This window comes from Mya arenaria, chromosome 6 (genome assembly GCF_026914265.1).
Source record: "Mya arenaria isolate MELC-2E11 chromosome 6, ASM2691426v1".
NCBI classification, from domain to species: Eukaryota; Metazoa; Mollusca; class Bivalvia; order Myida; family Myidae; genus Mya; species Mya arenaria.
Window position 1 is genome coordinate 59,095,341 of NC_069127.1, and position 24,966 is coordinate 59,120,306.

Here is a 24,966-nt window from a genome sequence, read left to right on the forward strand (position 1 = left end):
ACTCAAAAAGTGGTACGTTTAAGTCCACTTCAAGTAGATTGCGTAGTAATTTTATTCATCAGTTAAACTTTATAACTTAACTCTTGGGAATCTTAATTATGTTTGCAATAATTCATTTGACTGGCAATTAATTCAAACTTAGATCAATTAATACAACTTATTACACTAAAATTACCTAATGATAAAACTCAAACTACTTCAACTGATGTACTGGCATACATTTGAGGTTGTTTTCGATAAAAATGGCCGAGAAGCTCCGAATGACTATTAGTATGATTAGATGACGATTTAAAACACGTGAAGTTTCTTTTAAGACATTCTTTTTCAACATATTTATCGACAAAGATTTAATATTCAATAATTTAGTTCATTTAAACAAATACCAACCACACGTTGCGCATTTTACACAGAGTAAATGCTTGTGGTTAAGGTAGTGAAGTTTAATTGCAAATGGAAACTAAATAAACTAAATAAACTAACAAATTTCTGTCATAACGACCTAAAACTTGTCTCAAGTGTAACAAAACATGAATTTTAAACAAGGTAAATAATTATGACCAATGTCATAAAACATAACATTGACTATCATTTAAAATACAACTGAAATTACATGAAGAAGTTAATTTTCTATATGACCATGTCATAAAACATAACATGGACTTTTGTTTAAAATACAACTGATGTGTTACATAAATGAGTTAATTTCTATATGGCCAATGTCTTTAAACTTTACATGGACCTTAATTTGAAATACGACTGAATTTAACACAAAGTATGTAATTTATATAATAATCAATATCTTAAAAATTGACTTTCATTAAAAGTAAACATGATTTTTACACAAAGTAGACACTTTTTATATGATAAATGCCTTAAAATTTCACGAACGACTTTCATTTCAGATAAAAATACATTTTACACGAAATAAACACTTTTTATATGATCAATGAGAAAATAACATGAACATTCATTAAAGTGCGCCGAGTTAAAAACAATTAAATTGTACACAAAACAAATGATTGGTGTTCAAAAAGTAAATACAAATGGACGCTAAATAACAATCACAGTACAGTCAAAGCTTTCGAAACATTGCACGAGTGCCACTTAATGACATAGTACTTGGCTACAATAAATCGTCCCCAATACATCACTGTTACTGATAGGTTTAATGTTTGACTTGTTATTGAGACATGTAAAAATTAAAAACCCAGACGTTTTCTCGATACACGTTACCTGTCATTATTGCGCAATTTACGTAAGATCCACCGCCGATTTGACGTTGGTCATTATTGATGATCAGTACTACATTGTCAACGACATCATTGTTGTTTCGGAGCGTTGAAAACATGTTTCAAGAGGAATGAATATGAAAGAATATTGGTGTTGTGTTTGCCTTCTCCTAGTCGGAATTTCCTCTGTGGCAGGTAGGCTTTATAGACCTTTAACATGCATTTGATTCAATTCTACGACCATGCCATTTTTCAGTCTGACTTGATTTTTGTTTCACCGAATCTTATAGAAATACATAGAATATATTTATATGCACAAGTTCTAAATTATTTAACAAACTAGCACACATAAAAACTGGTTTTTGAATCAGTTTATGCCTTTGTCAAGGGTATACCGTAAACTCTTTTTTATTACACTAAGTAAAATGGAATTTTCGTAAAAATCATTGTTTGTTAATGACCATCAAATAATTTATAAAGAATACCTGAACATCGCAGCAATAGTTAAACACTTTATCTTTCTTTTTTTTTGATCATGGCATCTGAGAACCTTATATGAAAGAAAAATCAGTCGTTAATACAAGGTGACTATATTGGTTATAAATATTTTCAAGCACAGCACACATCTTTTACTCAATCTGCTTCATGTAAGCTCCCTTGTCGAGCAGAAAAGTTCTCTAGCAACCACGTACAATCGTTGTTCGATTTTAGCTCTATAAGTTATTTTTAAATAGTTTTTTGGCATGTATTTATGCAATATAGTATTAAAGTTCAATCAAGTAATGTTGTTTTCAAAGTTATTTCAAATGATATAACATTATTCTTTTGAATGATTGCACGTGTAATTTTTCCTCATCTCTCGATTTGCGTGATGGCAATGATTACTGTACGGCAAGGGAAGTAACCGTTGTGTGGAGTTAGCCATTTGCTTTAAAACACACGTGCAGCTTAATGAAACACCACCCATGCTTTGGTAAGAACTATTTAGAACTATCTTGCTTCATATAATGTTGTTGCCGAATGGATATTAAGGAAATTGCATGCACGTATCGACTCTTAACGCCAACTGCAAAACTATCTGTATATAAAACCAATGCTTTCTCTATGATTAAACTTTTAAACTCCTAGATAGTGATGGCTCGATGATCGAAGATGATCGAGTACTCGTCGATGGTGTCCAACATCGGCGACAATCGATTATCATAATCTTTGATCAATTTTCATCGAACTTTATTTTTTATGGCAAAAGCATTTGTTGAGTAATAGCACCATATATTCAATTGGGTGTTATGAATGTAGAAAAAATACACCTGATTATAATTTCTTTCACTTAACATTAAGTTGTTTTTATGTAAAATACCGCTAAATATAAGTAAGTGATCACACAAATAAACTTATACATTCAAAAGCTCAAAATGTCGAAGTCTATTGAACCCCGGTAAATTCTTCGAGATAACGAACCTTCGATATAATCGAAATACAGAAACTGTATAATTTAACCCGACTAATTCGAACAGAAGTTCGATATAACCAGAACATCGAGATAACAGAGTTTAGTTTGGCGTAGCGTTTCAACTGTAAATCCGTATTCGTTTATAAATGTTTTCGTAAAATTCAACTTAATTTATCACACACAATACTCTTCAAAGCATTTGCTGAACATATCGACCAGTCGAAGGTTAAGAGAACAATAAAAACAGAATGGTTTCAGCCATGTTGCACAACATAACGGTATAGAAGTTGTATTCACACATTAATAAAATGGCACTCTTATATGCAGACGTATGTTTTTAGATTTTACAGTAAAATTGAATTTGCCTGTCTCCTACCACTAATAGTGGACCCATGTCCGGTCTAAGAGATCCAAAATCATTATAACTAAGTTTACTTTTGGAGTGTATCGCTAAACACTACTATATCTGCATTCAGAAACTGCCCGTACATGCTTTAACGTAGTTTGCAAAATCTGACCTCTGTTGATTGGCAACATTCGCCATACAATATCCATATTCCGCTGTTATTCTTCTTCAAATTCAACTCTTAGGCATTCTTTGAACTTATCTCGTCACTTAAAATCTATCATGCTGCCTCTCCATGACTTTTGCTGTAATGGCGAGGAATGCGCCGTTCCGTTTCTATCAGCATAATGCATGCAAGCGATTACCATATTGTCATGCAACGTTCGACTATGAGATGATACCATTTGTTCTTTAAACTATAACAATACCAACCATGCTAATATAAACTTACATTTTGAACTAAACTCTGAAAATAAATTGTAAACTGTCCATATACTTGATATGTATGCATTTGGATTGGGTACTTGAACGTACAGACAAAACCCTATCGGTCGATATTCCAGGGAACGGCCAAAACACTTCGAGCCTCTCGAATATCGAGCCAAGCGGGAATGCTTACTGCACATGTGTATTTTTCTTTGATACCTTAAATACGTCAAGTTATTTATGCACCAGTCAATTGTGACCACGCCCCCCCTCCTCCCCCAGGTTCGGGGTATACCGGGGATAGCTTGGGAAAATGGGCCGTGTTTTTACTTTCCCGGTGGCCCCGCAGCGCCGGGTGAATGCGGTGGTTTTGTCCTCGCGCCAAATATAGCGGGGAATGGCCTTACCTCAAAGTCCCCGCTTTTCCTTGGACCTGCGGGGGCCGTGGTTACAATTGACTGTTGCGTTACCTAGGTTATCTCCGCTAGAGAGGATATTCGACATAGTTCCCGTAACCAAACATTCGGCCTCATACTTCTCGATGTAGCTTTTTAAAAAACGCTTTCTCTTTGTTCCTAAGGCAGACACCTTTGTGGATGCCGATTTCATGTTAAAGATGCACTCTTATTCCCAAATAAGATTACCAAAATTAATAAAGTTGTTTTAATCTATCAAAAAGGATGAATAAATGTCTAAAACAATGTTTTTTATGAAGGATACCGAGTTTAATTTGAAAGAAATGAGCATAAAACACGGTATTTCTACCTTATGAGACTATAGTAGACCGCAGTAAATCTTTTAGCATTCACCAATCATTTAATATGTTTGCACTTTCTGCTATTAAATACAAGGCTACAATCGTGTTATCAGTAATTAATATTTTCCATAAATGCATTATTTAGTAAGCAGTTAAAGGTATATAAGTCAAAATTGATATTTGTTTTACATATGTTTGCATTGATTTTGAATAAGAGTGTCACTTTAATGAGGCCCAGAAAAATGCATTGACTGATTTATACATGTTATTAAATAATTTTGACGTATTATACTCGTGCCATTTAAAGAAATTAAAATAATGGCATGTTTGCTCAATTTTTTAAGCCAGTTTCATTTGATAATAATTATGATACCAATCAAGCAAATCTAATCGATCTAAGCGCGAGTTTTGACTGTACCATATTTCTAAATGTAAACATAAACACGTTTTAAGTGTATTTGTTTGCCTTAAAACGAAGTGTGGTCCCTGAATTTTATTTAGGAGTGTATATTTATAAGAAAAGAACAAATTTGTTGCAATACGCATACAATTTATTTTCATACCAATATTTAAAATTTAAATACACTTTCGACCATTTTCCAATTCGATGATCGATAAAGGTTATCAAATGGACCAATTAGCCAGCACTATCCATAGCACCGCATCGTAGATTCCGCTGTTTGATCACACTGGTGTTTTTCCTAGCACTAACAATATCAACAACACTGGTCAAATGAGCTTTTTAAGCTGCACTCTCACCGATTAACCGTTTTGACAACCTTTCAGGTATTAAACAACACTGTTTGAACGTTTATATGAAAAAAGTTCGAACTGATCTTTTGTCAGCAGTCTTATTATATATCACTTGTTTCAAAAAAATAACGCAGACATCGGCTCATTCCAAGGCAGATAATTAAAACAGTTGTAGAAACGACCAATCTGTGTGAGTGCAGCTTTTAAACACACAATACAACTCGAAAAATCGTCTTTTTTGAATAATAAATAACAATAAAAGAATGGCTGATTGGAATATTTAGTTTTATGTCCTTTTCAAAGTACGATTGTTTATGGTGTCCGTCTATAGGTTTGAACAAATAAGATGGTGGTTAAATATAGCAAATACATTAAGAAGTGGAACTCGTAATGTTGCTTTTACAATGAGTTTGTAATACATTTGTCTACAATGTATTCTATTACATGTATTATGATAGAAGTGATCGCAACAACTCTCTGTCCTCTTTTTTTTCAGATGGCGACACGAGATTTGAATGTATTAGTGGATTAGGAGGCGATGGGGGAATGGGTGGAGATGGACTTATGGGAGAAGGTTTTATGGGAGAAGGGCAAGGAGATGGCGGGGAGGGTTTCGGTGGAATGGGGTTTTTCGGGGGAATGGGGGCGTTTAGGGGAAAACGGTCTTTAGGGGCAATGGGAGCTTTTGGGGGAATGGGGGTTTTTGGGGGCATGGAAGCTGACGAATTTGAACCATTTGGTGAAAATGAAAATGAAATGTTCGGTGGTATGCAACCTGCGTTCGGTTCACTCTCTTGTCCAACGGGTGAACGGGGAAGCATTTTGATTAAACGTGTCACGTACGGCGTTGGAATGTTACACGGGACCTGCCAGTCAGTGCCATTCTGTGCCGTTACTTACGACTCTGGCGAAAGCGTTGCAAATAAGTGCAATGGACAGAACACGTGCTCAGTTAATGTTCTGAAGCCTAAAATGTTGAACTGTGGGCGAATGAGTAATTACATTAATGTTGAGTACGAATGCGTTTCGAGTAAGTATTCCGACTGAAAACGATGTTTCAATAACCCTACTTTAGAAATTACACTTAGCTGTTGTATGTGAGAAACAAATGCAAACTTAAATAAGTAATAATATAACATGAACGTAGAAAAAGCCCGATCTGGGGGTCGTTTCAATAAGACTTTTGGTAACTTCAAAAATCTTTAAATCAGTATAAACGTCACATATATGGCAATACATCGATTTTTTTTATTTTCTCAACTTCGTGTTCACATATGATGCTGGCTTAGGTACAATTCACACAAATACGTCGCAAAATAATAAACTAAGACAATATAAGATTATTTCAATTTATGACTAAAATCAACTAAGATCTTTTTGAAACGGCCCCAAGAAGTATAGGTGGACTGTTTTAGTTTAAACGGAATCGCTCATGTTTTTGTACCATTTTCCCCGGAAATACATCTCAAAACACTTGTATTATAATTATTACAATTATTTTACTATCTTGTTGAATGTGAAATTGCAGAAAAATATACAATTTAGATATAAAAAACTGGTTTTAGTGGGGAGCGAACACGCCGGTATAGTTATGTAAAAAAACAGAAAACGGGACATATATAGCTATATTCTCTCACAGTGAGCTTACGTTATTATTTTTAGCCTGGGCAACTTTCGAAATATGCGAGTCCGTCAACACCGTCGCACGTGGTGCGTCCGTTATTCTGACGTCACCGGGTTACCTGGGCACGTCAAAGGCTGCAGGGAGTGGTTCCCAGATGTGTGAGTGTATCTTACAGTCACATGACGGTGCGGACTTATACATGGACTACTTGCAGACGGAATTAGCCAGGTATTGTTTAAGTCATAGATACTCTACGAGTTTTTTCTTCGAAAGTGAGTAAATAAATGCATTAATAAATAAATAAATACAGATTTATAAATAGATAAATATTTTTTCCGAAAGATAAAAATTAGATTATTAACATGGCCTTTCTATATACAATGTATCGGCTAGTGGAATTACTCGAAATTCATGTGCACGGCCCGTTTACAAGCGTAACAAGACACTTTTTCATAGCTTCGTTAGGGGTATAGTCGTATTACATTGATAACTTGATTTTAATCTGAGATCTTTGAGTCAAGATAGTTACTAGCAAGTAGACTGTCACAGACGGTACGTACGAGTACAATAACACTATACAAAAACTGAGCCAAAAATTGTCATTGTACCACATGACTAGCTACGATGACACTGAAGTTATACGTATAAATTTAAGTGACTGAGTTTTTTTACGAAAACGTTGTCGAACGTCGGTAAAAAAGTCCCGAATGATAAACGTTCCATTTGCCGATGTTATTGTCTGACACAAACGTTGACCTTAATCAATTTTTGTACCACATGAAAAGCGAGGGTGAAACATGTCCCTACGAGTTCGTGATGCTGGAGAGCAAGAAGAACCTCACCCAGCCGTCCATCGACAAACAGCTGGAGGTGTGCGGTCAGAAGCAGGTGGCGGGTCGCTGGTTCCAGGGCGCCATCAGGATCACGTACGCTTCCGGTGGAGCTTTGCAACAGCGGGGAATGCTGGCCAAATTTACAGGTAATGGACGGGACTTGAGTACACGAATTTTCACTAATGCAAAATAAAAGTTTTATCATGCATGTCTTTAATAGGTCCAACGCATTGTCATTACCCTTCTGCCGGGTCCGTAAGCAAGATTTTCATTTTAAGATATAAAGTAGTAATTATCATAATGCTTCATTTATTGGTCATATTAACGCAGATCAATGTATTTGGCATTAACTGTTGTTACACAAACAAGATCTGGCCCTGATTTCTCGAAACTTCGTAAGTAAATATTTCACAAGTTATAGTAGAAGAAACTTGGCTTAATCATGTTATAACAGACTTGAGAAGTTTCGAGAAATTGTTATAAGCTCCTACCTTAAATGCTTGCATGGCCATTAGACATTTTGATTTGATTAATACTAACATGGGGAATAGCTTAACCTAACATCAATTTGAATTATATTCCAGTGGACAACATTGGAAATACACCGATAGTTGAGATCGAGTGTGGAAAAGTAAACACCACAAATATAAAACTACAGTCCCGCCCCGCCAGTCCACAGGCTAATAATATGCCTAATTTTCCAGGTATATAAACTCTATCGTCATCAACACATTAACATAATATTGTCTATTGATATGTAGGATGTCATCTTGCATTGCTAGATAGAGATACAGATCGTATATCTTTTAATTTTCCTTAACATCAATGCATAAACGGAAACGTATCTTATAAATCATAAATTCTTTTGTTTAAAATTGAAGGTTGAATGGAAATGCTATATGCCTATAAGAACAAAACATGTATGCTAGATAACTTAATAAAAGTCTATTTGATTGAAGCGATGGGGTTTCCCATGATGCCCGGAATGATGCCAGGAATGATGCCAGGAATGATGCCAGGAATGATGGGGTTTCCCATGGCTCAGCTGACGCCGGCGCCCCCGACCTCTAATTCAGCTCCGCCAGCACCTGGTGTACGTCCGCCACCTTCACACCCAAACCTTGAAAACTTTAACTTCCGGGCCGCCGGGGACGCGAATTCCGGCAACGGTGGAACAAAAATCAGTTTACCATCGGCTATGTTTAGGAATCCACCGCCCGCTAACGGTCCGGATACAGGAAATGTCGGGGTGAAAAGCGTTTCTGCGAAGTTAGTACCTGATAAGACCCTAATAACAGGCGGAAAACCGGCCGCTAAAAAACCAGGAACCCCCCAAAAAGGGAAGAATAATAGAGCAGTAAACCGTCAAAAGGTCCCGAAGAAATCGGGGGCCGGTAAGGTAGTGGATGAAGCGGGCGTGGCGTCCACCAAGGAGTCAATACCTAGCGGGAGTAAAACAGGTTGGTTGAAATAGAATTCGTACCGTTGAGTTTATAGGTAACATTATCAGTCAGAGATGGAAAAAACATACCTTTTTTATAAAGAAAAGATTATAATTTTATCTCTCTATATAATTATTATTTCTGACTGCAACTGCCACCTATGGTTGAGTGTGGAAGAATGGTGTTGTTTTTTTTATTTTAATAAAAAGCAGTAAAAAATCACGGAGGTTAAAAGTTACAAAAAAGACAAAAATGAAATTCCGATTATTAGCTCGTCTAATTTTTCAAGAGAAGTAGTTGATGTATTGTAATATCCTTGGTGTTGTCGTCGATATCGTCGTCATATTAACCCTGGTTATAATTCACGAGTTATGCCCGAAAATGAAACGTAAAAATGGACGGTTGTTGGCCTCTCTCCATAATTCTCTTGCTGTATGTTTTACTTCGATAACAAGAGAAGTCGTACCAATGCGAACTCTTATGAATACGAACTCGTACCACTAAGAAATCGTAAAATGCAAACTGGTAGCACTACGAAGTCGTACCAAAACGAACACACGATACCACTTAGAAGTCGTACCAGATTCGCAGAAGTCGCACCAGAGTCAGGCGCGTAGCTAGGGCAAATTTGGGATTAAGCATATCAAAAAAAGTTCATTGACCGACAGCATATTAACCCCTTCAACCCCAACTCCCATTCGGTCTTTATTTCAAATTCGGGTGGTTCTGGTATGACAAACACTTCGACCTGTCTAAAATTTCATTACACACGCACAGTCAGCTACGCGCCTGAGATTCGCAGAAGTCGTCTCTCATATGCGTTATATCGTAAATCATCTGAGCTATACATGCAAGCGAGCCTTCAAGCCGTATTTTCTAACCTTGATTTACATAGGCTTGAACCCTTCCCTCGTGCACTTAATCAAATTTAATTTCAGATTGTTCCTTACTACTTGGCTTGTCCCTGTATTTTTAATTGCTTTATTGAAATTTAAAAACAACAGCAAGTTTTCAAAATCTTACATTGTAGGCAACATGTTTGCCCTGGTGTTTGCCGCCGTCGGGTCTATCCTGATCGTCGGCTCCGTCGGAATACTTGCCCTCCACAACTACAGGAAGTAAGTGACAGGACTTCAATTGCTCTTGATATAACTGCTTCATTTGAAGAATAATGCATTTTAGAACATAATTTAAGGAAGTTGTAAAATGAACTTTGCTTTGTAATTCTGGTTCCGTATTACGGAAGTATCTTAAGAAAATTTGAACATATTTAACCTAAGTTAAAATATTGGAATTGTTATATTCCTTGCAAAAACACTTATGATTTAAAATGGATTTTTCATTTTCAAGAACTTAATTTTCCATATTTAAATTGCAGATTTTACACTAAGCATAACACCTTTTACAATTGAAAAAAAGCAGTTAAGGAAATTGTCGAATTTAAGTAAAATGTACAATTTCAACTGAAGATACTTCTGTAATACGCCAACTGGATCTATTCCATTACGTTGATATATTTTGAACAGCTCCAAGAGCTATAGTTTTAATGTTTATTGCAAAAATACACTCCCTAGCTTTTCTGCACGAGGGAATTCAAATATATGTCAAAGGCGGTGCCAAAAGGTCATGCGTTAGTTAAATATATCGCTTGTTTACAGACGCCAGCGTGCCAAGAAAATAGAAGCTGAGTATGTGTATAGCGGAAGTGGCAGTGCTACGTACGGACAGGGGTGGGAGACTGCAGACTTAAAGCGCGACGAAGACGGTGACTCCGTATACGCCACTGTAGCGGAAGTGGATATGTTCCGCGAGGGAGGCGTCCATCCGTCTCTCGGTGAACCGACGCTCGTTGGCGCTAAGGTGGTTGATGCGTGGGTCGCGGGTGTTAAGGCAACGGGCTTGAAGGGTGTCAGAAACGGTTCCGGAAGAACAATCGAGGAAGATGATTATGATAAAGTTGTATTACCTGAGCGGAAGTTCGACTCTCGCGAAGGAATGAAAATAAACGCAGCCTCCAACAATGAAATGATTCAAAATCGAATTGCTGTCGTCGATGTTCACCGTCATTTTAATGACGTCAGCGAGCGGAGAGATACCTCCGAGTTTCCTGAAAAAGCTGAAATGCATTCTTCCGCTTGCATGCATGCAAGCCTGTACGCCAATCACGATAAAGTGTTGTCCAATGAATGTTCCGGGTGCAATATTGTGCGGCCGCCGCGCAAAAAGGATACCAACCGTGGATATGATAATAACATCAGTGTTAAAACGCTGAAGAGGTATTAAGTAATAGTAAGAAGTAAATTCCTGGTGATTAAGAATGGACTGAGTGAGCGAAGCGAATGAGCCCTGATTTTACAATTGTTTATTAATTGAATGCGTTATAGTCGTGAAGTTATAATAATTATGAGCGTTTAATATTGATCTTTAAACCTTTTTAAGGAGCATAAGCTTCACGTTTTAAGTAGCTTTTAAATTGCACTCTCACGGATTGATTGTTTTGACAACCTCGGCTATTTTTTGTCTTAGAATGAGCTAATATTTGGAAAGATGTCTGTAAACTAGTGATATATGGCTGCTGACAAAAGAGCACACCAAAGTTGTAAATTTTACACTCGAAAAGTGATGTTTTTATGGCTAAAAGCGTTACAAACATTAAGAAATTTTTGGATGTTTCCCAAACAATGGAGATCTGTTTTATTGTGAGTAATCTAATATGACTAATTCTGAGACAAAAAAAAACAAACAAAAAAACTGTCCATAACCACTAGTACGTGATGTTTAGATGTTTTGAGTATCATTTAAATCATTATCATCATTCATCAGATGTTTGATAATGATAAATCTAACTAAATGCTGCACGCATAGCATCATCGCTTTGGTGTAGGAAGACGCATGTATGTTTATCATTCGGAACTCCTCGGCCATTTTTTTCAAAAACAACCTCGGATGTATGCCGGTACATCAGTTGAAGTAGTTCGTAAAATTTTGAATTATATCATTATTTAAATGTAGTGTTTTAGAGTTGTATTTATTGATCTAAGTTTAAATTGATTGCCATTGAATTGTATTATTGCAAACATAATTAAGAATCCCAAGAGTTAAGTCACAGAGTTTAACTGCTAAATAAAATTACTACGCGATCTACTTGCAGCGGACTTAAACGTACCACTTTTTAAGTATGTAAACTGTCCAAATACATCCGAGGTTGTTTTTGAAAAAAAATGGCCGAGGAGCTCCGAATGGTATGTTTATAAAAATATCATGTAATAAAACAGTACCAAGCTGTAAAATATGCAGCATATTTCACAGTAAATAATTGTATAATATGAAGTACATTCGGTATAGTTTGTATATGTCAGTAATAAGCTAGCAACTTCTTATAAAACGATGCCAAAATTAGATAGGGTCACAAAGCATTAAAATTCAGGATTAAGATTAATGTGACTATCAGAGAACAAGCTTATTTATGAGTCAGAGTCCCTAAGATGCTCATCATTGTTTTAGTTTATGTACATAAGTAGATATTTATTAATAAGTTTTTATTTATTATTTATTTATTATTTTGGTACTCGTATTATGTAGAAAATGGACGCTTTGTAAACAATGGTGAACATTTTCCATTTAATTCTTTGCTACTGAAGTAAATGAAAAACTTTTACGCAATACAAATTAATCGACTTTTTTGAACTAACAGTTTCATCATTTTAACTTGCACTTTCATCATTACATCTTATTTTTTCGAATCCTTTTCGTATCACTTGGATAAATTTCGTTTAAGTGTACTTAGTTTCCTGTACCATAAACAATAAAACAATTTGTCTTTTTTACTTAAAAGTTCGATTTTTACAAATGATTGACTATGATTGGTTAATACTAGTGAAAAGTGGGGGGATTGTCTCATTTTTGTGGTTTTTGCGGATATCATTGAAAACATACTCGCTTTTTTTGTTTCAAATAAAAAATCTTGACATACCTTATTGTTATTTCTTTGTTAACTATTCGCGGCCATGACGCCTAGGGGGGATACTTGATTTGGATAAAGATGTTATCCCCCAACATTATTCTGGCTAATTTTAGTAATAGTTAGATGACATGAATTCGAATCTTAATGATTAAGAATGGGCGGAGTGAGCGTAGCGTAACCTTATTAGCTGACACATTGTCACCGCAAAATCTGACGCAAGTTGTGTATCGGAAGAGAGGCAGCGGGAAGACCTTTAAACACCCGCGAAAGTTGAAATTCTTAATGAATAAGCCTAGTACTTAATGATTGCCTATCTGCAACTTCTTTGGCTGTAAATGTAGGTTGTATTCTAAGGTGGGACGTTGCAATTTGATTTATATACCCCTTTTTTGTTCCCATGCATATAGCGGGCGAACCTGGTCGCGTCTTAAATGAACGCTGAGTCATGTTCTCTATGAGTTGTCGGTACTGAATAAACTATTTCGTTTTTAGATACATTTATACTTATATTCTCACATTATCACAAAAGTTTACGTTCACAAGTGGTTTATTAACCGTTTTACCACTAGAGAATAAACAACACATAAGGAAAAAAGTGATTTGTAAACACATCATATATGGAAGGCTAGTACAAAAGACCGGGTCACTGTTGGATTTCATTTCAAAAGTTTTACCGCTAGCTATACAGTCATTAATAAATAAAATGTCAATTCAATGAATTTCCATGAGGAATAATCCATGTTACACACGAGTGTACACTATTCCTGTGCGGTGTAAGGGAAATAACTTTGCTTACCCGATGCATTTTACCGTGAAGAGTTATTCATCGTAATCATGTTTGACAGATTTTGCGCATGATTTAACAACAATGGCCAAAGCCGTCTTAGCCACTGGGTTTCCGAGTTCTTTCGTGCTGAAGGCATGGGGTAAATTAAAAACCAAGTGACCCTAAAGGCTTTGGAAAATGTTTAAACATGAGCAAAAGTTATAACATAAATGTGCATTGTGCGTAATAATGCGTATGAATTTGCTTTATATCGATGATCTGCTTTGAAAAGGAGGGGATATTTGAAAAACACTTTTCCACCAAAGAATGATCATTGAATGCTAGACCTGGGACCACATTACAGAAGCATCTTAAGTTTAAATTGTACCTATTCCTTAAATTTTATGTACCAATTCCAATTTTAACCCTCAAGTTTAAATATGTTAAAAAAATCTTCTCATGGATAATAAAGGGCAAGCAGACATTTTAGAGTGATTTTATTTTAAGATAAAAAAACCCGCGGCTTACGCGGGTACGCAGAAACTTTTTTCGTGTTCTGAATGCCATTTATCCCGGTATATTTAGTGTTACTTACATAAAGCAATGGTTAAACGCAGGATTCTTCGCTTTAGAAATCGAAATAGAAGGGAAATAAACGCTTCAATCAATTCGCTGGGTATTGCCTTATTTTGTTTGGTTCCCTGCCAGGTTTTAGAGGCGCCTTTGTCATCAACCTTTTCAACCCTTTTGTATCATCCTTGATCGATATAACCACATATTTATGCTCCAAGATGGCCGACAGTCAGTACAGAACAAAGTTTTATTTCTTTTTCAACTATGAATAAAGTATATAGTATATATTCGTATCAGAACAGAAGTTGTGCACAAAAAACAGACCCTTACTATTTAGCATATATTATCCTCAGCATATCACAATGTATGTCAATTGGTATGATAATAACCAACGATGGACAATGGTCATTTCTGATCATCCAGAAAATACACTAAAAAAGTGAAACTGCGATCCACATTTCGCCAAAAGTACAAAATACATGTTTACTTCTGAACTTTCTTGCTTGTTCACGATCCTATGCTGTCTAATTTCTGCAACTTCATGTTTTCGTATTATTTCGGCGGAACCTGCGAAATTCGCCAAGCGGCAGTGTTAATATGCGTCAAATGGCGGGGTGAAAGTGCGATATTAAGCAGGTTTTCGCAAAGCCATGTGGCGGGTTTTCGCATAGCTATGTGGCATGTTTTTCGACTTGTGGCGTGTTTTCGCATAGGTATGTGGCGGGTTTTCGCATGCCCAAGTGACATGTTTTCGCAAAGCCATATTTCAGGGTTTTGCATAGCCATGTGGCTGTTTTTCGCATAGCCATGTGGCGTGATATCTCATAGCCATGTGGCGGGATTTCGCATAGCCATGTGGCATGTTTTCGCATAGCCATGTGGCGTGTTTTCGCATAGCCATGTGGCTTTTTTGCATAGCCATGTGGCGTGTTTTAGCCATGTGGTGGGTCTTTGCATAGCCATGTGGCATGTTTACGCATAGCCATGTGGCATGTTTTCGCATAGCCATGTGCCATGTTTTTGCATAGCCATGTGGGGGATCTTTGCATAGCCATGTGGCATGTTTACGCATAGCCATGTGGCATGTTTTCGCATAGCCATGTGGCGGGATTTTGCATTGCAATACGGCGGGTTTTTGCATAGCCATGTGTCTGTTTTTCGCATAGCCATGTGGCTTTTTTGCATAGCCATGTGGCGTGTTTTAGCCATGTGGTTGGTCTTTGCATAGCCATGTGGCATGTTTACGCATAGCCATGTGGCATGTTTTCGCATAGCCATGTGCCATGTTTTTGCATAGCCATGTGGGGGATCTTTGCATAGCCATGTGGCATGTTTACGCATAGCCATGTGGCATGTTTTCGCATAGCCATGTGGCGGTTTTTTGCATTGCAATACGGCGGGTTTTTGCATAGCCATGTGGCTGTTTTCGCATAGCCATGTGGCGGGATTTTCTCATAGTGACAATGTATGGCGGGCCTAGTATAGTTTAATTCCTTGAAAATGCTAAAAAACGAAATGTCAATAATCAGCCATCATAATTATGATCCACATACAATTATATAAAGCAATAAAAATATTTATTTTATTTGCAAACTACGTGCTGGGGTGGAGCGAAAGTTGAAGGTGAAAGGGCTTCCTCAATAAAAGATATAAACAAATTTTCCTCTTCATTGACAATCAATCTGAAATAAATGAAAACACAGATTATAATACTGTTTTCATGTACTAGTAAAATACATTCTGAAAGGGGGATCGTTTAGAAGCATTAACTACATCGAATGTATATATAGGGTCGATTCATAAACGTCTCAAACTAAACAATGTTTAACCAATCAATATGTAATATTCCTTTCGTTTTACGATATGTATATTTTTGTGAAACCTGATTTGTCACATCAGGAGCATTTTTCACCGTCACATCTTCTGAACTTTCATCTTTACCAAACGATTACTTTTTTCATTGTTTTGTCTTCAGTTTTAAACTTAGTCTCATCACGTACACGAAGGGGCCTAGCTAATCCAAGCTTATCCAAGCTTCCAAAATCCCCTTCTCTCAAAATGGTCCCATTGAGTCTAAGATAAACCCATTTCAAATCTTAACAGCACAATGGCTAGAATTTAGCCATGCGTGTATAAAGTAAACACTATCTTAATCTTATAGCTTATAAGACCTATACTTCATACATTGGTCAAGATGATATACTTTAAGGGTAAGACTGTTATAGTCATTCGGAACTCCTCGGCCATTTTTATCGAAAACAATCTCGGATGTATGCCGGTACATCAGTTGAAGTAGTTCGTATTATTTTTTTTAAATTATTATATATTAATTAAATGTAGTGTTTAAGCTTGTATTTATAGATCTACGTTTAAAATTGATCGCTAGTGAAGTGTATTATTGCACACATATATAGAATTCCCAAGAGTTAAGTAATTTAGTTTCACTGCTAAATTAAATTACTACGCGATATACATGCATCGGAATTAACATGCCGATATTTGAGTATGTAAACCGTCCAAATACATCCGAGGTTGTTTTCGATAAAAATGGCCGAGGAGTTCCGAATGTGGTATAGTGATTTAGTTTCCCGCCTCTCCACTTCAGAGGTCGATGGCTGGATCCCCACCAGATTTACATTATCTTAGCCTCTCAAAAAGGACACCGGTACTGATTTTTTACCAAGGACACGGACTTGAGAGAGATACGTATCAGCATCCAGCTGTCTTCGTAGTCGATTAAAAAAATGAGTAAAAACAATTAAAACAACTAGAAAATTGACTGTACATCATTAGGGTCTCCTTCAATGAATTGATAAAGGTATATACTTGTAAGGCAGCCCATTAGCCGCATGGAAGTAGTAATCAAGCGTGTAGAGAAAGAACTCGGAGCGCCAATGGTTAAACGTGGTGATATTGTCATGTGACTCCTCAACAAACTCCACTTCCGTTGATAAGGGGCTGCTGGGAAATTTGTTGAATATGGTGCTGAAAGATAAATAATAAGAACCGTACTTAGTGTTGTTTGTACTTATGTCGGCATACAGATTTATAATTTTTCATAGACCTGTTTATAGCGAGAGTTTGCAAATAAATGTCGAAACATAAATCAAAACTAATTGAAAAACTCTACCGGTAAACAATACTCACATTGAAAGTCAAATTATTAATGGTATCTTTTATTTTGACAGTCTGAAGATGTACATACGAACATTTATAAAAAGTGATCGATCATTCGAGTTCGTTATGACAGTGACTCGCTCATGTTTTTGGACCTAAAATTAGTTTTCTCGGTAATGCATCTGTAAACACTTATTTTATCATTATTATACTCTATGATATCTATATTACAGAAAAAGTACATCTATAGCATAAACAGGTATTTTGGTTTTATTAGGGTTCGAACCAACGCTGGTAAAGTCGAGAAAAAAGGTAAGAATTATGATTAGCCAGCTAGTTCACACGACCACCGCGATTACAAATGTAGAAGATATGTTGACCTGTTATCGATACATTGATAATTTCACGTGATAATGTCAATCAACCAATCACGCAACACCACAGCCGTTATAAATTTTCAATCGCGATACAAACGCTTATGAAAATTGTGGTCTTCAATGACGATATTTGAGCAAATATCAACATTTGCCGAAGGGTTCCAGCTTTTGGTATTTTTGTTTTAACACTCCTTATGGTTTGCCACACTTTATTTCGTAATTAAAAAAAGTTTATTTTACAAACCATGAGTGAGTTACTTTAATTCAATTAACCAATTGAAACTACAGAGACAAAAGCCTTGATCGACACATTTTAAAGGCATTCGCTCATAGTTTGTAAAATGCACTTTTTAATTACGAAATTTAAGTTTTGCAAATCATGAGGAGTATTAAAACTAAGATTCTGATATCTCGAACCATTCAGCAAACGTTGACAGAGGCGACAGACATCGTGACAACACATACCTTTGGTCATACAGATATATGAAAACATAAACACAGCCAAAAAACACTGAGCGTTTGCAAATGAGGAAAATGGCCGCTCGCTCCTCGGACGATGGTTCGGGTGATGGACAGCGAGTAAACATATTTTTGAGATTTCTTAGTCATAATGATGAATGAAATAAAAACACAAGAAACTTAACTTGCAGCGCATAGGTAACGTATGAAGGCTCAAGCGACAGACAGTTGTTCAACGACAATTGTCATACAGATACACAGACCGACAGTGTATTGACGGAACCGAGATATTGGCGATGGATAGAGGATCAACATACGTCATTGGAGACACAAGCAAATGAAGAAATAAAGACATGGAATCGAACCTGACAGTGCATTGCCGGTACAAAGATTCGGACGACGGACACAGCAAACGTATTTAGCAGCACATGTCCCTGAACGATGTCTCGGGACTTCGGGTCAAGATATTTTTGAGGTTTTATAGATATTCATATACAAAGAAACACAGCAAACGGACCTGGCAGTGCTTGTGCCGATACGATGGTTCGGGCGACGGACAGTGGGATTAGTCATACAGGTATATGAAGAAAGAAATACAGAACACGAAGTCGAACATGCATTGCCGAAGAAAAATCCCATCAAACGTTACAAGCAGCGCATTTTCCGGTACAAATGTTCGGGGTCCGGTCAGCGGGTCGATATATGGCATTGTTTGTAAAGTTACACGAAAAAACAAACAGCAAATAAACATGATAATGCATGGCCGGTACTAAAGTTTTAGCATAGAGCAGAAAGTCAACAAACGCCTTTGGTTTTCTAGATATATAAAGAAAGCAAACAGCAAGTGAATTTAACTCACTTAACTGCCAATAAGGAATACACACAACAAACGAAACCGACAGTTCACTGTCGCTTCATAGATGCAAGCCACGGACAGCAGGACATCCATCCGTCTGATGCATATGTTTGTGAGGAAATAAACGTAACAAACTAACTTAACAATGCATTGTCGGCACGATGGTTTGTACTACGAATAGCAGCTGGTCTCCCCTTCGTCTAAGTGATACAGATACATAATGTACTGAACACAACAAACGCAACTAGCAGCATAAGTGTCGGTACACAGGTTCTTGCGGTGGACAGCTGGTCAACAAACGCCATATAACATGCAGAAGCAGTTAGACATAAACAAAGCAAACGATCCTGACAGTGTAATGCTTATATGGTGGTTCGGGAGAAGACGATGGTCAACATACGGCCTTGGTGAATGGTCGCACACAAATATGACAAATACACCACTGTAAACGAACCGGCCAGTGTATTTCTTGTAAGAAAGTTCGAGGGAGAGCAAGATGATCACCATACGGCATTTGTCATGAAGATTAATGAACACATAAACACAACAAGCGAACATGACAATCCTGTTGGAGGATCACGCGACGGAAGGAAGGTCAACGCACGGCCTTTATCATACCTATTATTGAACAGATCAACACAGCAACCGTACCTAATAGTGAATTGCCGCAGGCTTATACATATTATGGAACAGATACACAGAGCAACCGTACCTTATAGTGCATTGCCGGTACGGAGGATTGGGCGATGGAAAGAGGGTCAACATACGGCCTTGGTCATACAGATATATGAAGATGTACAAGGGAGGTCCATAATCCTCGCACGCATATTCAAAACTCTCATATTCGCTGATGTAGTACTGTAATACCTGTGCCGTTGACATGTTTAGACCTGTAAGAATAAATAACGGAATAAATATGAATGTCAATTTGAATAAACATCGCAAAAAAGGCTATCGCGCTGTTGGATAATATGATGAAAATGCATTGTTAAAATCTTTTTTTCAGGAATATTATTTAAAGATACATTGTAAGAATCAATAAAGGAACACGTATAAATGTCAAGGTTATATATGAAAAGGATAATGCAATGTCCTACATAGTCATGGTCCCAATATTTTCCTATATTCATTTATCTTTCGCCACGAACAATTTATTTGCTGGCCCAAAACAGATCTTACCTTTTGGGACCCCATAGCTGTCAAGGCGCATGCGTCTGTTTTCTGTATCCACGTACCAACCCGCCTTGATAAACTCACGAGGTGTATCCACGTTCACGCATGACTGAAACGGAGGCAATATATAAAGACAATGGGACCAAATCAAGACAAACAATCAACCAGACACAAAAAGTCACCAATCAGAACATCTTGACTATCTCCGCTATCACGAGCCTAGCATGCATATCGGTGTATAAGTAAAAAAGTTCGTTAAATTAAAATGGCGGCGACGCCTTCAAAGTTGGTGTCTGCCTTTTAGTTCAATTTATGTCATCTCGGTGACTTTTGTGCCTGAAAAAATAACAAGGCAGCAAAGACTTGGGTGCATTCAGTTAAATTTTTGGTTCAATTTCAATTTCAAATCACCACGCGATATACTTGCAGCGTTGTTAAATGTAAAATAATCTGACATTGCAAAGCGTCCATATACATCAGAGATTGTTTCCAAGGAAAATTGCTGAGGTGATCCGATCGACATAGTCACAAGATAACAAAAACAGAATACATTGATATTACAATTTCGTTATCATAACTAGCGTTAACATGGTCACTGAATCACTGTGTAGTCAAACCGATGTATGAAAAATAACTTTAGTAATATAAAACTGTTTAGTTCATCTGTGTTATAATTAATAAAGAACTAAGCAAACAGCAAAACTGAATAACAAATTATATATTGATTTCGAGAACTGAAATTTAACGTGTACAGAAATTTACAAAAGAATAACCAATAAGATATGAATAATAATCGAAAATCTATAGCGCATGAACAAATGAAAAACATACTGAATTTTGAAAATATAATACCGTATCAATTCTACATTTTAAGGAGCATTGTAGAATTTGTTTAATGTATTTTATAGCGTTTAACAGAATATTACGATAGTTTTAAGTCGAAAACCATCTCCGAACCACTATAATCCAGTATATAACCTGTTCGAAATGAAAGTAAAAAAGTATATTCCATCTGAGAATAAAGACACAAAAGTATCTTTATGATAATTTCGTCAAAACACAAGATCCTGATTTGAACTAACTATTCTCATAATAATGATTGAGTAACACCTTGTAGACATCAGGCCACGTAGGAGTGGGTGGTATTCCTTTAACAATTGCGAACGAGTATATCCATAGCAGCTTGCACAGAAATTGTATACTATTAATCATATCGAATAAATGCTTTTAAACCATTGCCAATATAACATTTAAAACTTCAGCTGTTTAAATGTGAATACGTGTATACTACAATGTGAAGATAAAATTCATTCGATGACATTTGAATTCATATATGAAACTGATAAAAGTGTATCAACTTCATATGTTACTATTGCTATCTGGTTTTTGTTACAGCTAATGATTAGCGCGTTGGTCAGATACCATCAATGTTGTTTTTTAAAACTACAATGGCTAACGGAAACTAATTTTCAGACGTTTGAATATAATTAGGCAGAAAATGATTTCTTAGGTATGATAATTTCTTGGTCATTACAAACTTGGTATGAAAGTCTGCTGACCAGTGGTCAGTCAATAGATATTGGTGTATTGTGGTCATTCAACGTTGGACTCTCGTTATAAAAGCTATGAAAATGACTTTTTGACAGACAAAATCAGATATATTGATGTTTTTATCGTTTAAAATGCAAATACATATAGCATGATTGAGTATATTGATTATAGATAAGAATGTATTGTTGAATGTTTGTGTTGCATGTATATGTGTTTGTAACAGCATTGTCCAAGCGCTATCTTACAAATTACTATTACACACTGAAATATTCAATAGTTTCATCTTGTATAGTCAATGAATTGGGAAGGTTGGAGGAAATGATCGACCAATATGTGTGAATAATTTCGAAAGTTGTGTTCCTTGTTTCGTTGGCATGTATCAAATAATGTTGATACGTTTTTGTAAAATAAATACACATCGCCAAAGTAAATTAACACTTTAGTAAAGCTTTTGATTTATTCATTGTATTATCAAATATATCGTAGTCATAAGTGACAAGAAAATTCGCACACAAGTGAAATCGAAACACACACTGTTCAATTATTCATATATTCATTAAATGCTGAAAATATTATCATATATATTGTATAGTGATAATTAAAGAAGCCCAACTTCAACACAAATTATTTATCAATGAAACTTATATATATTGTAGTCATTAGTATGAAGAATATTTATATACTTAAACCCACACTGTTCAGCTACATGTTTCAACAGCTTTCTAAAATAATTATAGTCATTACCTAAGGGAGCCATATGTTTTCTATTTTCATAGAATGCAGATAACATTTACATATATATTGCAGTCATTACTATTAAGAATATTCATATAATAAATAAGTTCGAATGAAACTCTCTTTGTTCAGTTACATGTTTCAACACCTTTCCCAAATAATTATATTCATTACCTAAGGGAGCCATATGGATTTTTTTTTATCGAATGCCGAAAATATTACCATATGTATTGTAGTTATAAACATCAGGGATATTCATATGCAAATACACAAATGCTAATGACGCTCAACTCAAACCCACACTGTACAGCTGTTCGCTATAATTATATGTTTTATATTCATTGAATGCATATTTAATTTACATATTTATTGCAGTCATCACTATAAAAAAAATTCCATATAACAATTAAGTTCGAACGAAACCAACACTGTTTAATTATTTATATATATCGATATTATATTATTATCATATATATTGCGGTCATTAGTATCAAGAATATTCACATGTTAATACACAAATGCCTAGTGCGCTCGACCGAAACCACACACACTGTTCAGCTATATGCTTATTTAGACAGCTATCTAATATTATATTCTTTACTTAAGAGAGCCATATGTTTTATTTTCAAATGCTGCAGATTACATTTGCATAAATTATTGCAGTCATTACTATCAAGAATATTCATATAATAATTACGTTCGAACGAAACCCACTCCCTTCAGTTATTCATTTATCGATATATTAAACAGCTTTCTGATGTGTATTTAAATTATGTGATATTATCATGATTGCACTTTGGTATTGTAAAAATGATTCATTTTAAGATCTATACCTTACGGTGTCCATCGGCATAAATCATTAAGATAAGTTAACAGCCTTTGAAAGAACTTCGTTGACTGAACTAAGGTTATCTCATTTGTTTGTATGTCTTTCGGGAAAATAGAATGTATTCTTGCTTGTCGAAAAATAATATATCTGGAAAGGAAATATTCATGAGGCCTCCTATTAAAAGGAATAAATTGCTGGATTGATGTCATTATCGGGGTATGAACGCAGTTGGGCTGGTTAAAGTGTGTGGAATCCGAAGGTCAATTGCGTTTATAGCCCCGATCATAATAACTTGTTTTGATGGTTTAGATGGTTGTGTAATTATAACTAGTCTAAACAGTAACTGACCTTTCAAAATAGTTTGGTTGAAAAAAGTAACCACCGAAATACACAAAAGCAAAAGAGAAAAATTAAGATTAGGGATTTATCTAATGATTCAATTTAAATTTATGTTGCAGTTAAATTTAATGCATTGATATGATACCAATCCTTTGGTCACAGAACACCACACCCAGTTTTTTTTTTATTGTAAAGAAATCAGGACAACAAATGAAACATGAACATTATAATATCCTGAAAAAATATATGAACAGAATTTAAGAGACAGGGAAGGGAGTGTGGTCAAGGGGTGACTGTCTTTCCTTGTTGTCAGATTTTAGAAAACATATACATTATGACTTTGTATTAATGATGAATTTCTAATCGTAAGATTTGGTTTTACTGCGACGTGTAACATGTGCTTATTATTATCGTTTTTATTGGTCAATTATATTTCGATTTTTCGTTTAAAATATGTATAAAATGCGCAAAATTATGAGAAATATCATACGTTAAACTTGCGCTTTGTATAGTTGTGGAAACTTAAGCAGAAAAATGAACATCACGCTTATTTTGTATTAAATGCGACATTTACAACATGTTAAAAGCCTCCGCCCTTCACATTGTACATATATTTAAAAGTGGAATAGATTATGAACAATAAAATAAATACTTCCACAGGATATCTTATGTTTCGCTTGGACTTGAAGATTATTGGATAATGTTTTTTTTCAAGTAAAATACAGCGTTGGCTGAAGAAAAAAAAACAAAAAACAATCTGAAATGTTTGGAAAAGATGTAAATGTGATAAGGTATCTGATAAAATATTCAAGGTGGATGTCACAAGGATCTGTGTTTTTTCTTTGGTTGTGAAACCTCGCATGGTAGTAGACATGTCTGTTTTGTCAAGAAGGGCGTGGGGCCTTGTCATTCTTTTCTTCTTGTGTACCTCCAAAGGGAGAGTAAGGGTCGCCTGGAAGTCCTGGTCAAGGAGGTACGTAACCTAACTGATGACAAATACAACAAATTATCTGACCCATTCTGTAACTGGTAGGTTCTATATGTGGTAGACATAGAACAAGAATATCATTTGTAGCCGAACATTTCACCATTATTGCTGTAAATACTACTCCATTCCATATAGTTTGAATCACAATGTCATTGTTTTGAATCGTTTTCAATAGTTATAGGAAAGCATTATTGTTTTATTGTACTGAACTAACCATCATGAAATGAAGCAGCAGACATTATCTGTGAAAAACCAAAGTGAGAGTAAAACTTAAAGGGACAGTTGAAGGAATGTTAAGCATGAATAGTGTTGTGGGCTAGCTCTGGCCCTACGTGTATTGCAGTTCTGGGGCGGACTTTAGGCTGACAAACGATAA

General features: G+C 35.8%; 2 protein-coding genes across 4 annotated transcripts; one reads left to right on the forward strand and one right to left on the reverse strand.

Annotated features, from left to right (window-relative positions):
- The first annotated feature begins 1,314 nt into the window (after positions 1 to 1,314).
- On the forward strand, positions 1,315 to 12,796 carry LOC128238964 (uncharacterized). Of its 2 annotated transcripts, none has more exons than XM_052955334.1 (7): positions 1,315 to 1,424; positions 6,627 to 6,816; positions 7,374 to 7,567; positions 8,006 to 8,125; positions 8,381 to 8,881; positions 9,894 to 9,981; positions 10,522 to 12,796. In XM_052955334.1, exons 1-7 carry the CDS (start codon positions 1,361 to 1,363, stop codon positions 11,144 to 11,146), a joined length of 1,782 nt encoding a protein of 593 aa, XP_052811294.1. In that variant the 5' UTR covers positions 1,315 to 1,360; the 3' UTR covers positions 11,147 to 12,796. The 2 variants fall into 2 exon arrangements, with proteins under 2 accessions (XP_052811294.1, XP_052811293.1); XM_052955333.1 differs by lacking the exon at positions 1,315 to 1,424 and adding an exon at positions 5,725 to 5,994.
- A 2,838-nt stretch (positions 12,797 to 15,634) lies between these two features.
- LOC128239292 (uncharacterized) lies at positions 15,635 to 21,425 on the reverse strand. 2 transcript variants are annotated; one of them, XM_052955878.1, is made up of 5 exons: positions 21,259 to 21,425; positions 20,155 to 20,257; positions 19,688 to 19,865; positions 16,993 to 17,151; positions 15,635 to 15,848 (listed from the first exon to the last, which is right to left on the reverse strand). In XM_052955878.1, exons 1-5 carry the CDS (start codon positions 21,358 to 21,360, stop codon positions 15,749 to 15,751), a joined length of 642 nt encoding a protein of 213 aa, XP_052811838.1. In that variant the 5' UTR covers positions 21,361 to 21,425; the 3' UTR covers positions 15,635 to 15,748. The 2 variants fall into 2 exon arrangements, with proteins under 2 accessions (XP_052811838.1, XP_052811839.1); XM_052955879.1 differs by lacking the exon at positions 21,259 to 21,425 and adding an exon at positions 20,624 to 20,686.
- Positions 21,426 to 24,966: the final 3,541 nt, after the last annotated feature.